At 46.7% G+C, this 15090-nt stretch overlaps 1 protein-coding gene across 1 annotated transcript in view; it reads left to right on the top strand.

The window, feature by feature from the left end:
• Nucleotides 1–15090, top strand: part of MAP3K5 (mitogen-activated protein kinase kinase kinase 5) — a 368573-nt gene that overhangs the window by 114535 nt on the left and 238948 nt on the right. The window contains exons 3-4 of the mRNA XM_063917408.1: nucleotides 5083–5106; nucleotides 10972–11165. Of these exons, the coding sequence (XP_063773478.1) occupies nucleotides 5083–5106; nucleotides 10972–11165 (218 nt within the window). The remainder of the gene's footprint in view (nucleotides 1–5082; nucleotides 5107–10971; nucleotides 11166–15090) is intronic.

The following is a 15090-nucleotide window of genomic DNA, read 5'->3' as shown; positions in this document are numbered from 1 at the left end:
TTCCCCCATCAGATGAATAAATGAAGTGTGTGAAAGCGTGGGTTCCCCCGTTAAGAAACTGGTAATTTATAAAAAGTTACTGATGGCGTACCATTTCCCGCCAGGTGGATAAGTTACGCTGGGAGATATCCCCTAGGGTGGATAAGGCGCTCACACGTTTGTCAAAAAAGGTGGCACTGCCGTCTTAGGATACGGCCACTTTAATAGGTACCTGTTGATAAAAAACAGGAGGCTATCCTGAAGTCTGTATTTACACACTCAGGTACTAGACTGAGACCTGCAGATAGTGCTGCTGCAGCGTGGTCGGTGACCCTGTCAAACAGGGATACTAGTTGGCAAACATAAAAACATATTAAAGACGTCGTCTTATATATGGGGGATGCACAGAGGGATATTTTGCCGGCTGGCATCCAAAATAAATGTAATGTCCATTCTGTCAGGAGGGTATTAGAGACCTGTCACTGGACAGGTGATGCTGACTTAAAAAGCGCATAGAGAGCCTTATAAGGGTGAGAAATTATTTGGGGATGGTCTCTGGGACCTCGTATCCACAGCAACTGCTGGGAAGAAATAATTTTACCTCAGGTTTCCTCACAGACAAAGGTACAGTCCTTTCGGCTTCAGAAAAGCAAGCGGGTCAAATGGCGCTTCCTTTCTGTACAGAGACAAGGGTAGAGGGAAAAAAGCTGCACCAGTCAGCCTGTTCCCAGAATCAAGATTCTTCCCCCGCCTCCTGTGAGGCCACACCATGACGCGGGTGCTCCACAGGTGTAGCCAGGTACGGTGGGGGGCCGTCTCAAAAATTTCAGCAATTAGTGGGCTCGCTCACAGGTGGATCCCTGTTTCTTTCAAGTAGTATTTCAGGGGTACAAGCTGGAATTCGAGATGTCTCCCCCCAGCCGTTTCCTAAAATATGCCTTGCTGACAACTCCCTCAGGCAGGGAGGCTGTGCTAGAGGCAATTAATAAGCGGTATTCCCAGCAGGTAATACTCAAGGTGCCCCTACTTCAACAAGGACAGGGTTACTATTCCACACGGGTTGGGGTACCGAAACCGTATGGTTCGGTGTGACCCATTTTATATTTAAAATCCTTGAACACAAAAATTCAAGTTCAAGATGGAATCGCTCAGGGCGGTTATTCCAAGCCTGGACGAGGGGGATTACATGGTATCCTGGGACATCAAGGATGCTTACCTGCATGTCCCCATTTACCATCCTCGCCAGGAGTACCTCAGATTTGTGGTACAGGATTACCATTACCAAGTCCAGACACTGCCGTTTGGACTGTACATGGCACCGAGGGTGTTTTATCAAGGTAATGGCCGAAATGTTGATACTCCTTCAAAAAAAGGGAGTTGTAATTATCCCGTACTTGGACAATCTCGTTATAAGGGCGACGTCCAAGGAGCAGTTGGTAGTCGGGGTAGCACTATTTTGGAAAGTGCTACAACAGCATGGTTGGATTCTAAACAGTCCAAAGTCACAGCTGGTTCCTATGACACGTCTACTGTTCCTGGGGATGGTTCTGGACATAAACCAGAAATAGTGTTTCTCCCGGAGGAGAAAGCTAAGGAGTTGTCATCTCTAGTCAGAGACCTCCTGAAGCCAAAAATAGGTAGCGGTGCATCATTGCACGCGAGTCCTGGGAAAAATGGTAGCTTCCTACGAAGCAATCCCATTAGGCAGGTTCCATACAAGAACTTTTCAGAGGGACCTGTTGGACAAGTGGTCCGGATCGCATCTTCCGATGCATAGGCTGATAACCCTGTCTCCAAGGACCAGGGTATCTCTACTGTGGTGGCTGCAGAGTGCCCATCTTCAAGAGGGCCGCAGGTTCGGCATACAGGACTAGGTCCTAGTGACCATGGATTCCAGCCTTTGAGGCTGGGAGGCAGTCACACAGGGAAGAAATTTCCAGGGACTTTGGTCAAGTCAGGTTATTTCCCTACACATAAATATTCTGGACCTGAGGGCCATTTACAATACCCTGAGGCCGGCAAGGCCTCTGCTTCAAAACCAGCCGGTACTGATCCAATCAGACAACATCACGGCAGTCGCCCATGTAAACCAACAGGGCGGCACAAGAAGCAGGATGGCGATGGCAGAAGCCACAAGGATTCTCCGATAGGCGGAAAATCATGTGTTAGCACTGTCAGCAGTGTTCATTCCCGGAGTGGACAACTGGGAAGCAGATCTTCTCAACAGACACGACCTCCACCCGGGAGAATGGGGACTTCCTCCAGAAGTCTTCCAATAGGATTGTACACCATTGGGAAAGGCCACAGGTGGACATGATGGCGTCCCGCCTCAACAAAAAGCTATAAAAGATATTGCACCGGGTCAAGGGACCCTCAGGCGATAGCTATGGACGCTCTGGTAACACCGTGGGTGTACCAGTCGGTTTATGTGTTCTCCCCTCTGCCTCTCATACCAAAGGTACTGAGAATAATAAGAAGGCGAGGAGTAAGAACGATACTCGTGGATGGCCAAGAAGAGCTTGGTACCCAGAACTTCAAGAATTTATATCAGAGGACCCATGGCCTCTGCCACTCAGACAGGACCTGCGGCAGCAGGGGCCCTGTCTGTTCCAAGACTTACCGCGGCTGCGTTTGTCGGCATGGCGGTTGAACGCCGGATCCTGAAGGAAAAGGGCATTCCGGAGGAAGTCATTCCTACGCTTACTAAAGCCAGGAAAGAGGTTACAGCAACTCATTATCACCGCATATGGCGAAAATATGTTGCATGGTGTGAGGCCGAAAGGGCCCCAACAGAGGAATTTCAACTAGGTCGATTTCTGCATTTCCTGCAAGCAGGAGTGACTATGGGCCTTAAATTGGGTTCCATTAAGGTACAGATCTCGGCTCTGTCGATTTTCTTTCAAAAAGAACTAGCTTCAGTACCTGAAGTTCAGACATTTATAAAAGGAGTGCTGCAGAGTCAGCCCCCGTTTGTGCCTCCTGTGGCACCTTGGGATCTCAACGTGGTGTTGAGTTTCTTAAAATCACATTGGTTTGAACCACTAAAAACCGTGGATCTGAAATATCTCACGTGGAAGGTGGTTATGTTATTGGCCTTGGCTTCTGCCAGGCGAGTATCAAAGTTGGCGGCTTTGTCTTGTAAAAGCCCTTATTTGATTTTCCATATGGATAGGGCAGAATTGAGGACTCGTCCCCAGTTTCTCCCAAAGGTGGTGTCAGCGTTTCACCTGAACCAGCCTATTGTGGTGCCTAGGCTACTAGGGACTTGGAGGACTCCAAGTTGCTAGACGTTGTCAGGGCACTGAAAATATATGTTTCCAGAACGGCTAGAGTCAGAAAATCTGACTCGCTGTTTATCCTATATGCACCTAACAAGCTGGGTGCTCCTGCTTCTAAGCAGACTATTGCTCGTTGGATTTGTAGTACAATTCAGCTTGCACATACTGTGGCAGGCCTGCCACAGCCAAAATCTGTCAATGCCCATTCCACAAGGAAGGTGGGCTCATCTTGGGCGGCTGCCCGAGAGGTCTCGGCTTTACAACTTTGCCGAGCAGCTACTTGGTCAGGGGCAAACACGTTTGCAAAATTCTACAAATTTGATACCCTGGCTGAGGAGGACCTGGAGTTCTCTCATTCAGTGCTGCAGAGTCATCCGCACTCTCCCGCCCGTTTGGGAGCTTTGGTATAATCCCCATGGTCCTTACGGAGTTCCCAGCATCCACTAGGACGTTAGAGAAAATAAGAATTTACTCACCGGTAATTCTATTTCTCGTAGTCCGTAGTGGATGCTGGGCGCCCATCCCAAGTGCGGTTTATCTGCAATACTTGTACATAGTTATTGTTAACTAAATCGGGTTATTGTTGAGCCATCTGTTGAGAGGCTCTATTGTTTCATACTGTTAACTGTGTTTCATATCACGAGTTGTACGGTGTGATTGGTGTGGCTGGTATGAGTCTTACCCGGGATTCAAAATCCTTCCTTATTGTGTACGCTCGTCCGGGCACAGTACCTAACTGAGGCTTGGAGGAGGGTCATAGTGGGAGGAGCCAGTGCACACCAGGTAGTCTAAGATCTTTCTAGAGTGCCCAGCCTCCTTCGGAGCCCGCTATTCCCCATGGTCCTTACGGAGTTCCCAGCATCCACTACGGACTACGAGAAATAGAATTACCGGTGAGTAAATTCTTAATATAAATATATATATATATGTGTATATATGTATATGTGTATATATATATATATATATATATATATATGTGTGTATATATATATATATATATATATATATATATATATATATATATATATGTGTATATATATACTGGATTATACATAGTTTGTGCTGGTCATACCAGCTCTGATATCACTATCTCATTGGCGATATCTGCTCTTGCCAAAGTCACCAATGTTTGTGGCTCCAAACAGTGCAATATCTAAGGGGGTTGTTCAGACCTGATCGCTGGGCAGCAATTTTTGCATCCTTGCGATCAGATAGTCGCCGCCTACAGGAGGAGTGTATTTTAGCTGTGCAAGTGTGCGATCGTGTGTTTAGCAGCCCAGGACTTAGCCGCTGCGATCACTTCTGCCTGTCTGGGACCTGATTTGACGTCAAGACACCCTCCCTTCCAACGCTATACACTGATGCCCGGTACAGACCTGATGCACAGTACAGACCTGATTGCCCGCTGTGCGAAAACACACAGTAGCGATCAGGTCTGAATTACCCCCTCAATCTAAATTGTTTGGTTCATACTTTGGCATGTCCATTGGTGAAAATGGGCCACTATACAGCCACTTACTGCTTTTGTTGTAACATGACATTTTTCAATTACGTTTTCCATACTGCCACTTTTCATTTTCCACTGGGTATGTCTAGAAAAGCGGCTCGACAGATGTCAACCACACAAATAATATAACACATTCTCTTTGCTCGCTGGGTATGATTTTTAGCAATCACAATCATACGTAGGGAACCAAAAAACATTTCTGACTCTACTTTCTTAGAAATAGAAAATAGCTTTTTTTTCTTTTTCTTTTTGCTTCTCGCTGTATGTACAAATTGCAATATTTGTTTTAATGTGTTTTTGTTTGTTCTTTTCCTTTAGGAAATTGTTTGCCAAAAGAATAATGTAAGTATTACCTATTTCATTTTTAAGTGAAATAAACAAATGTGTTGAAGAGTTATTGCCAGTGAAGGCCCCCCATAGAGCACTGTGATATATATTATTATTACCAGTTATTTATGTAGCGCACACATATTCCGCAGCGCTTTACAGAGAATATTTGCCCATTCACATCAGTCCCTGCCCCAATAGAGTTTACAATCTATATTTCCTAGCACATTCATGCTAGGGCTAATTTTTGTCAGAAGCCAATTAACCTACCAGTATTTTTTTGGAATGTGGGAGGAAACCAGAGTACCCGGAGGAAACCCACGCAAGTACGGGGAGAATATACAAACTCCGCACAGTTAGGGTCATGGTGGGAATCGAACCCATGACCTTAGTGTTGTGAGGCAGTAATGCTAACCACTACACCATCCGTACTGCCCTATATCAGTGTGTAGTGTATAGAGAAACTGGTAACCCTGCATATTATTTGAGGGATATAAACTTCAGCAAAGAAGATGCATGTTTGTGCATGTTAAATATGTATACATACAGTAGTGCACGCAGCGTTCACTAGGTTAAGGTAAAAATAACTCTAGCAGCCGCGAAACATATCCGGACCTCATACACAGCAAATAATACAATCCAAAATCTAGGGCGCTCCAAGATGTCTTGGAAGCTGAGAGTGTGATTTTTGATGTTGAAGAGAAAACCACTAGATAAGTCTTGCGAAGGTTAATTCTCAATCTTATTTATCAATCAGCAGTAGAATATTGCCACTGTTCTTTCAATTGTTAATATTAGTTTGGCAAGTGTTGCAAGTCCCTGTTATGCAAGTCCTTAGTCTGGCTGACTATAGTCCAGCAGCACCAAGTCCAGCACCATAAAAAACAAAACAAAGACACAGAAAAAATGTTTGCTCTAGCAAACCTCTTAATCCAGCATGACCGTGTCCAGCAAGGCTGTAGTCACAAAGCCTGTGTGCCTGATTCTCCCCTCTATAACGTGCACCGTGTCTCAAAACAGCCCCTAAAAAAAGAGGATGGGAACCGCATCAAGATTGGAAAGACTCCATTGCACACAGAAGAATGTAATCCTTTGGGTGTTGTACTCTGGATGTAGTTATGTGACCAGCGGTCACAATACCTCCCCCTACATCCCGCCCCCTGAGAATCCCGACTGTTGGCATGCCGACCCAAAGGGATTATTCCCACTATATGGGTGTCCACGACACCCATAGAGTGGGAATAGATCCTGTGGCGAGCATAGCGAGCCCACAAGGGGACTCATAGCGCTCTCCCTGCTGCCGGCATTCTGGCGGGCGGGATGCTGCTGTCGGGATACTGACAGCCGGCATCCCGTCCGCTGGGAATACATATGTATTCCTAATTGAACGCCCTTACTGTACTCCATTTTGGCAACACAATAGCACAGTGATCAGCATTGCTTCCACATAGCACTGAGGTCATGGGTGTGACTATAGCCAGGGCCCTGTACAGTATGTGTGGAGTTAATATGTTCTCCTTGTGTTTGCGTGGGTTTCATCTGGGTGCTCAGGTTTCCTCCCACAAATCAAAAAGCATACTGGTAGGTTAATAGTCTACTAACAAATTTAACCTGTGTGTGTCTGTTATAGGGAATATAAATTGTAGGCTCCACTGGGGCAGGGACTTGTGTGAATGTCTAAAGGTTTTCTGTAAAATGCTGTGCAATATGCCTGCGTTATCTAAATAACTGTTAATAAATACATTTGTTTCCCCAAATAATAGGGGACACGTGTATATTCAAAATACCACCATCAGTGTGTCTAATGATAAAGGACACTCTGCAAATGCATTATGCGTAAATCTAACCCCCGCCTCCTGTGAAAATGTTAAGATGTCTGTAAATGTAGGTTCAGAATCATTGTTTGCTGCCATAGTTATCAAATCAAGCTATTTTCATACAGTTACAAGGTCTTATTTCTAAGGTTATTTATTGTTAGATAATCCGTGAAAACATAAATCCTAGTCATTACTAGAATAAATACTGTAGCACAAAAGACAAGAAAGCTTTCTCTATGCTGGCACTGTTGTGTGGGTGGCAGGATCTGTGATGACTATACAGTATTAACCTGCACTGCAACAATCCTGGTGGACCAGGGGGTGCATTATTATTTATTAACAGTTTCTTAGAAATTGATTTATACACATCTGACATACCGGATTATTCATCTGCGATACGGATGAGTAATTACAGTAGGTGAAGTTGGCACAAACTGTATGCATGTTATTGCTTTATGTATGGATTTTACAGGCATAAGACCCAAATTAATTTTCATTTCACATGACTAAGACCCTATTCAAAATAGTGCTAATGTAACAGGTCTATCTGGTGAGAATGTGGTTGCAGGTGTAGGTGTCGGTGGTCGTACCTGAATTCTTCACCCGGAATCTCGTCTTAGACTGAATCAGCTGCTGGAACCCTAGGCAGAGGAACAAGGAAACCCCAACCCCAAACACAGGTCACCACACGTTTGGACGGTGACAAATAATTTATTATTTTGAATCAGGAGGAGTGGTCACCGCTATTACTTTCAATTTAGGGTAACAAGAAATAACAACGTTCACAATTTCAGCATAAAGAATACATTCAGTACATAGGTAACGTTAGCCTGGAGAAATTAACATTTACTTATATTTACCGACATTTATCCCCAGTGGCACTATAAGGTCTCTGTTACTCAGGTTTTTGCTCTAAGACTATTGCGATATGTATGATAGTTTCCTCATTACAGGTTATACCAGATAAACAGTTAGGCTCGAAATGGCAATTGGTCAGTTAACTAATCAGATTTAGCATAGACTGTATATAACCTTTGAGGGCCTCTCAAGCACAGTCAGTGGCGCTTAATACGAAAAGGGTTGCAGTTCAAAGCAAATGGATTGGTGGGAGTAGAAGGGAACTGGGAATGCAGAAATGGTTGAAAGGAATCCCTTGGCATGCAGATAGCAGGCGTTAGTTACAGTGTACACGATGATTTATTATAGGCCAATATCTTTGCAAAGCAAGCACATGGAAATGAAAGGATGACGGGAGAAATACATCCCCTCTAGATCCCTACCAACAGCTGTATACTTTATCCTATTCGTCAGTCTGAGCTATTTAAGGTAAAGCTTGCTTCTGGCTCACTGCTTTTCCCTATATAGAGCCTGATGACACTGAATCAATAACAACTTTCCCTCTAGCAGCCCTTTGGAGCTGTAATATGCAATATTTGTAGTGAAAGATGTAAGCAATCTGAAGGCTGACAATTCCTGACAAGAAAGGTGCGGAGGATTTGGGGTGGAGAGGTACCTGAAGGCTGCTCTCGTCTTTCTCTCAGGGTGGCCCCACAGTACTATATTCCCCCACTTGTTCCCTCAACTCAGCGGGTAGGAGTACTGGAGTTGCTGCTAACTATCTGTGTGCAGGCGGCAGGTTAGGGATCCTCAACACTGCAGGCTATAGATGTATAGTCTCCTCACAGCAGCTCCCCTGGCAGCGGCGCTCACCCCTTCTCCCCCCTGCGGTTACCTCAGTAGCAGTGTGCAGTCCTGACTCTGGTCACCTGTCAGCGGTGGCTCCGTCTCCCCCTCACAGCAGCCACTGTGTTTCCTCAATGTCGCGCTGTTCTCCTCCCGGCGGCTGGAGGGTCTCTTTAGCGGTGGTAGGCGGGTCTCGGCTGTCATCCACGATCTCCAGCGCCGTGCGCTCCTCAGTGGTCTCTCCTCCGCAGCCCCCACCACGCGACACTCCGTCTTCTCAGCGGCGAATGGCAGGACTCAGTAGCGGCGGCTGGCGGGTCTCAGCATCGATGACTAGCGGGTCTCAGCTGTCAGTCCTGGCTCTCTTTAGCACTCCTTCTTTCCCTCCTCCCGGCGGCTGACAGGTCTCTTTTGCGGCGGCGGGCGGGTCTCTTCACAGCAGCAGCAGTTCCGTCTTCTTCAAAAGTCTCCTCAGCACTCCAACGGATCCCGCTGACTCCCCTTTTTTAAAAGCTTCCTTTCAAAGTCCCCGGATCCTTCCCGCTCTGGGCAGCTGCGATAGGTCATCCCCAGGTCCTTGTGCCCCCCATGTCTTGAGGCTGCAGCTGACATCACAAAGGGATTAGGAGAAAGGGGTATTAACCCCTTCAGTGTAGCTGGGCTAGTCCAAGTAAAAGGTTCCCTAAGGGCAATTTGAGGGGTACATAGATATCTATATATCAGAGTGTCACACTAAGACCCTATTCACTTCTGTCACCCTTTGCTACTCATGAAACATCACACCCTCGGGGTAGTGTACTAAACAAGGAAGTGGAACCCTTTAAGTACCAGTTAGTTTAAGTTTAACTCCTAGTCAGGCCTGTCCTGAAGAAACATTGTCTGAAGAAACCTATGTCTGTGTCTTTTTAAATCTCACATTTTCACATACACTGAGCTGCACACTGATCTTCTCTAGTGCACAGGTAACATGCAGGAATCCAGCAGTGTGTGGCTCCAGCATGTCTGCAAAGCAAGATACAACTTATTGAGAGACCTTTTGACTGCATATTATTATTTATTACCACATGTGTACACACACACACACACACACACACACACACACACACACACACGCGCGCGCACACGCTAGGGTTAATTTTTGTTAGGAGCCAATTAACCTACAAGTATATTTGTGGGTAGACGCTCCATTAGCAGTTAAGTCGTTGTGTGGGTATGTTATATGCAGACCAATCACTCTGACATCTGGAGCAGTCGAAGTACACCCGAATGCGTCTTTGGCTTGCACCAGCAAAAAGGGGCCATGGCCTCATGGGAAGGAGTGTGGCTTCATGGCCTGACCCCCATTTTCATCAATACGGGAGTCCCAGAGATGCTGAGCTGCCCCCAGAGACTGACTGTCTGCACAGCAGGCTTCTACACTGCGACAGGTGCCAGGTGAGGAATGTAATGTTACAGTACAGCACCTGGCTCCTGTCACTGAGAAGGAGCTGGCATTTTGGTGATACCCCTCGGTGGGTGACACCTGGGTGCAGCCCACACACCCCTAGTGATGCCACTGCATGTGCGCAGTGTTCTGTCCATGCATATTGTGAATTCACACAAGGTAGGTTGTGTCAGCTGGTGTAATATGTGCACTGTATCAGCCCGACAGGCTCTAGTCATTATTGATTTATAAAGATATTTATTTGTTGTTAGAAAAACAGGCCCCAAACCCTGTATTATATACACAACTGTCCTCTATTTAATTCTGTGGAAGAACACCGCAGGCACCCTCTTCGTAATTGGCTGATAAAAGACAAAAGTGTCTACACTCATCTGTATAACAACTAAAATACAATGTCATGCAGCTCAACGTATGTCCAGTGTGACAGATTTTAACTATATATTTAATTTTATTGTACTGTATATACTATTTATTTGTAATGTGTTATACAATATACATTTTACAAAATGTCTTTCTATGTGAACAATCTTGTAGTTATAGTTTAGCAATGTTTTCTAATTGCCAAACAGGATATTGTTTACCATGGGTTCAGTATAATATGCCGGCTGTCAGGATCCCTCCAGCCGCAATACCGGCAGCGAGCGCAGCGGGTCCCCACGTGGGCTTGCTGCGCTCGCCACAGGTTCTATCCTCCCTTGGGTGGTGGCATGCAGCTACCACCTGAGTGGGAATACCAGGGAGCGGTTGGTATTCCAACCGCCAGCATTTTACCGGCTGTCGGGATTCCGGTGTCTGAATACCGAACGCCAGGATCCCGACAGCGGTTATATTAACTGCATCCCGTTTGCCATAGATACTTTTAATATATACAATGTACTGTAAGATCACATTTTTAGTGTTTATATCTATGCATTTTTTTGTTTCTTTTTGTTACAGATGTGCACTGCTAATTACACATTTATTCCTTATATGACTACACCACATAACAAGGTGTTCTGCTGTGATAGCAGCTTCATGAAAGGATTGACCGAATTGATGCAGCCTAACTTTGAGCTACTTCTCGGCCCCATCTGTTTGCCCCTGGTAGATCGCTTTATTCAAATTTTGAAGATGGCACAGGCCAGCTCCTGGTAAGGGCTTTTCTCTAATCTAGATTATATTATTTTAAAACCTTTTGCTTGTAATTTTATGAAGCACGGGTGTCCGCCTAGAGTCCATAAATAGTGATAAACATCTGTTTTTAAAGTTTGCATATATTTGTAATGAAGAGAAACAGTCCACCGTTGTGTGTGTGTGTGTGTGTGTGTGTGTGTGTGTTTTCTTATTGAAATGATTAAAGTACCCAAAAGCATGTATAATGACAGTCACCTTTCTTTAACACACACACACACACACACTACACACATTCTATTTAATCTCTGATTTACACTGTGCTATACTAGTATGCTGTGCTTCCCAAGTACATCATTTAGAACACTCATTTCTCTTGCGTCCTAGAGGATGCTGGGGACTCCGTAAGGACCATGGGGTATAGACGGGCTCCGCAGGAGACAATGGGCACTCTAAAGACTTTAGAATGGGTGTGCACTGGCTCCTCCCTCTATGCCCCTCCTCCAGACCTCAGTTAGATCCTGTGCCCAGAGGAGACTGGGTGCACTGCAGGGGAGCTCTCCTGAGTTTATCTGAAAAATACTTTTTGTTAGGTTTTTTATTATCAGGGAGCACTGCTGGGAACAAACTCCCTGCATCGTGGGACTTAGGGGAGAGAAGCAGACCTACTTAAATGATAGGCTCTGCTTCTTAGGCTACTGGACACCATTTAGCTCTAGAGGGTCGGAACGCAGGTCTCACCCTCGCCATTCGTCCCAGAGCCGCGCCGGCGTCCTCCTCACAGAGCTGGAAGATTGAAGCCGGGTGAGTATTAAGAAGAAAAGAAGACTTCACAGGCGGCAGAAGACTTCAGATCTTCACTGAGGTAACGCTGCGCGCCATTGCTCCCACACAGACACACACAGCGGGCACTGTAAGGGTGCAGGGCGGGCGCCCTGGGCAGCAATAAAAACCTCTAGGGACACTGGCATATAAAGTAGATACTGCGGAGGCAGTATATTAATAAACCCCCGCCAGTATAAATAATTTGAGCGGGACCAAAGCCCGCCGGTGAGGGGGCGGGGCTTGGTCCTCCAGCACTAACCAGCGCCATTTTCTCCACAGCACACTGCAGAGAAGATGGCTCCCCGGACTCTCCCCTGCTGAACAAGGTTACAGAGGGCAAAAAAGATGGGGGGGGGGGCACATTTCATTGGCGCAGTGAGTGTATTTATATAAAAGCGCTGTACTAACTGAGATTTTATTCCAGTGTCAGGTGGCGCTGGGTGTGTGCTGGCATACTCTCTCTCTCTCTCCAAAGGGCCTTATTGGGGGACTGTCTCCATATAGATATATCCCTGAGTGTGTGGGAGTGTCGGTACGTGTGTGTCGGCATGTCTGAAGCGGAAGGCTCATCTAAGGAGGAGGTGGAACAGATGATTGTGGTGTCTCCGTCAATCAATGGCTTTGACTGTGTCACAGGGCCCTTCAGGGTCTCAAAAACGTCCCTTGTCCCAAGTTGCAGACACTGATACCGACATGGATTCTGACTCCAGTGTCGACTACGATGATGAAGTATGCATACCTTCATGTCCCCATATATCCCCCTCATTAGGCATAGCTGAGATTCGCTGTACAGGGCTGTCATTACCAGTTTCAGACGTTGCCGTTTGGGCTTTCCACGGCCCCGAGGATTTTCACCAAGGTAATGGCGGAAATGATGGTACTCCTGCGCAGGCAGGGAGTCACAATTATCCCATACTTGGACGATCTCCTGATAAAAGCGAGATCGAGAGAACAGTTGCTGAAATGCGTGTCGCTCTCCCTGAGAGTGCTCCAGTAGCATGGCTGGATTCTAAATCTCCCAAAGTCACAGTTGGTTCCAACGACTCGGCTATCGATCTTAGGAATGATTCTGGACACAGAACAAAAGAGGGTTTTTCTCCCGATGGAAAAAGCCCAGGAACTCCAGAACATGGTCAGAGACCTGTTAAAACCGAACAGTGTGTCAGTTCAAAAATGCACTCGTGTAATGGGAAAAAATGGTGGCGACCTACGAGGCGATCCCCTTCGGCAGGTTTCATGCGAGGACGTTTCAATGGGACCTTCTGGACAAGTGGTCCGGGTCCCATCTACAAATTCATCAGAAAATAAGCCTGTCCCCCAGGGCCAGGGTGTCTCTCCTGTTGTGGCTGCAGAGTGCTCACCTTCTAGAGGGTCACAGGTTCGGCATTCAGGACTGGGTTCTGGTGACCACGGACGCGAGCCTCCCAGGATGGGGAGCAGTCACACAAGGAAGAAATTTTCAGGGACTATGGTCGAGCCAGGAGGCTTGTCTACACCAACATTCTAGAATTAAGGGCCATATACAATGGCCTACGACAAGCGGAGAATCTTCTTCGCGACCTACCGGTTCTGATTCAATCAGACAACGTCACAGCCGTGGCTCATGTAAACCGCCAAGGCGTGACAAGGAGCAGAGTGGCAATGGCGGAAGCCACCAGGATTCTTCGCTGAGCGGAAAATCACGTAAGCGCTTTGTCAGCAGTCTTCATTCTGGGAGTGGACAACTGGGAAGCAGATTTCCTCAGCAGGCACGATCTCCATCCAGGAAAGTGGGGACTTCATCAAGAAGTTTTTGCAGAGATAACAAGTCTTTGGGGACTTCCTCAAATAGACATGATGGTGTCACGCCTCAACAAGAAGATTCGGAGGTATTGTGCCAGGTCAAGGGACCCTCAGGCAGTAGCGGTAGATGCCTTGGTGACACCGTGGGTGTTTCAGTCGGTCTATGTGTTCCCTCCTCTTCCTCTCATCTCAAAAATATTGAGAATCATAAGAGGAAAAAGAGTTCGGACAATACTCATTGTTCCAGATTGGCCTTGAAGGGCCTGGTATTCAGATCTTGAGATGCTTACAGAGGATCCATGGCCTCTTCCTCTCAGGGAGGACCTGTTGCAGCAGGGGCCCTGCGTATTCCAAGACTTACCGCGGTTATGTTTGATGGCGTGGCGGTTGAACACAGAATCCTAGCTGGGAAAGGTATTCCGGAGGAAGTCATCCCTACTCTGATGAAGGCTAGGAAGGAGGTGACGGCGAAACATTATCACCGTATCTGGAGGAAGTATGTATCTTGGTGTGAAGCCAAGAATGCTCCTACGGAAGATTTCCACTTGGGCCGTTTTCTCCACTTTCTACAGACAGGAGTGGATATGGGCCTGAAGTTAGGCTCCATTAAGGTACAGATTTCGGCCCTATCTATATTCTTTCAGAAGGAATTGGCTTCTCTCCCAGAAGTCCAGACTTTTGTAAAGGGAGTGCTGCACATCCAGCCTCCTTTTGTGCCCCCAGTGGCACCTTGGGACCTGAACGTGGTGTTACAGTTCCTAAAATCTCACTGGTTTGAACCTCTTCAAACCGTTGAATTAAAATTTTTCACTTGGAAGGTGGTCATGTTGTTGGCCTTGGCATCTGCAAGGCGGGTGTCCGAATTGGCGGCTTTGTCTCACAAAAGCCCCTATCTGATTTTCCATGTGGATAGAGCAGAGTTGAGGACGCGTCCTCAATTTTTGCCTAAGATGGTTTCATCGTTTCATATGAACCAACCTATTGTGGTGCCGGTGGCTATGGGAGACTTGGAGGATTCCAAGACCCTGGATGTAGTCAGGGCCTTAAAAATTTACGTAGCCAGGACGGCTCGGATTAGGAAAACAGAGGCACTGTTTGTCCTGTATGCGGCCAACAAGGTTGGCGCTCCTGCTTCTAAGCAGACTATTGCTCGCTGGATCTGTAACACGATTCAGCAGGCTCATTCTACGGCTGGATTGCCGTTACCAAATTCGGTAAAGGCCCATTCCACTAGGAAGGTGGGCTCTTCTTGGGCGGCTGCCCGAGGCGTCTTGGCGTTACAGCTTTGCCGAGCAGCTACTTGGTCGGGTTCAAACACCTTCGCAAAATTCTACAAGT

Source organism: Pseudophryne corroboree, chromosome 4, assembly GCF_028390025.1.
Source record: "Pseudophryne corroboree isolate aPseCor3 chromosome 4, aPseCor3.hap2, whole genome shotgun sequence".
NCBI classification, from domain to species: Eukaryota; Metazoa; Chordata; class Amphibia; order Anura; family Myobatrachidae; genus Pseudophryne; species Pseudophryne corroboree.
The sequence above is the reverse complement of the archived record's forward strand: the minus strand, read 5'-3'. Positions and strand labels throughout refer to the sequence as shown.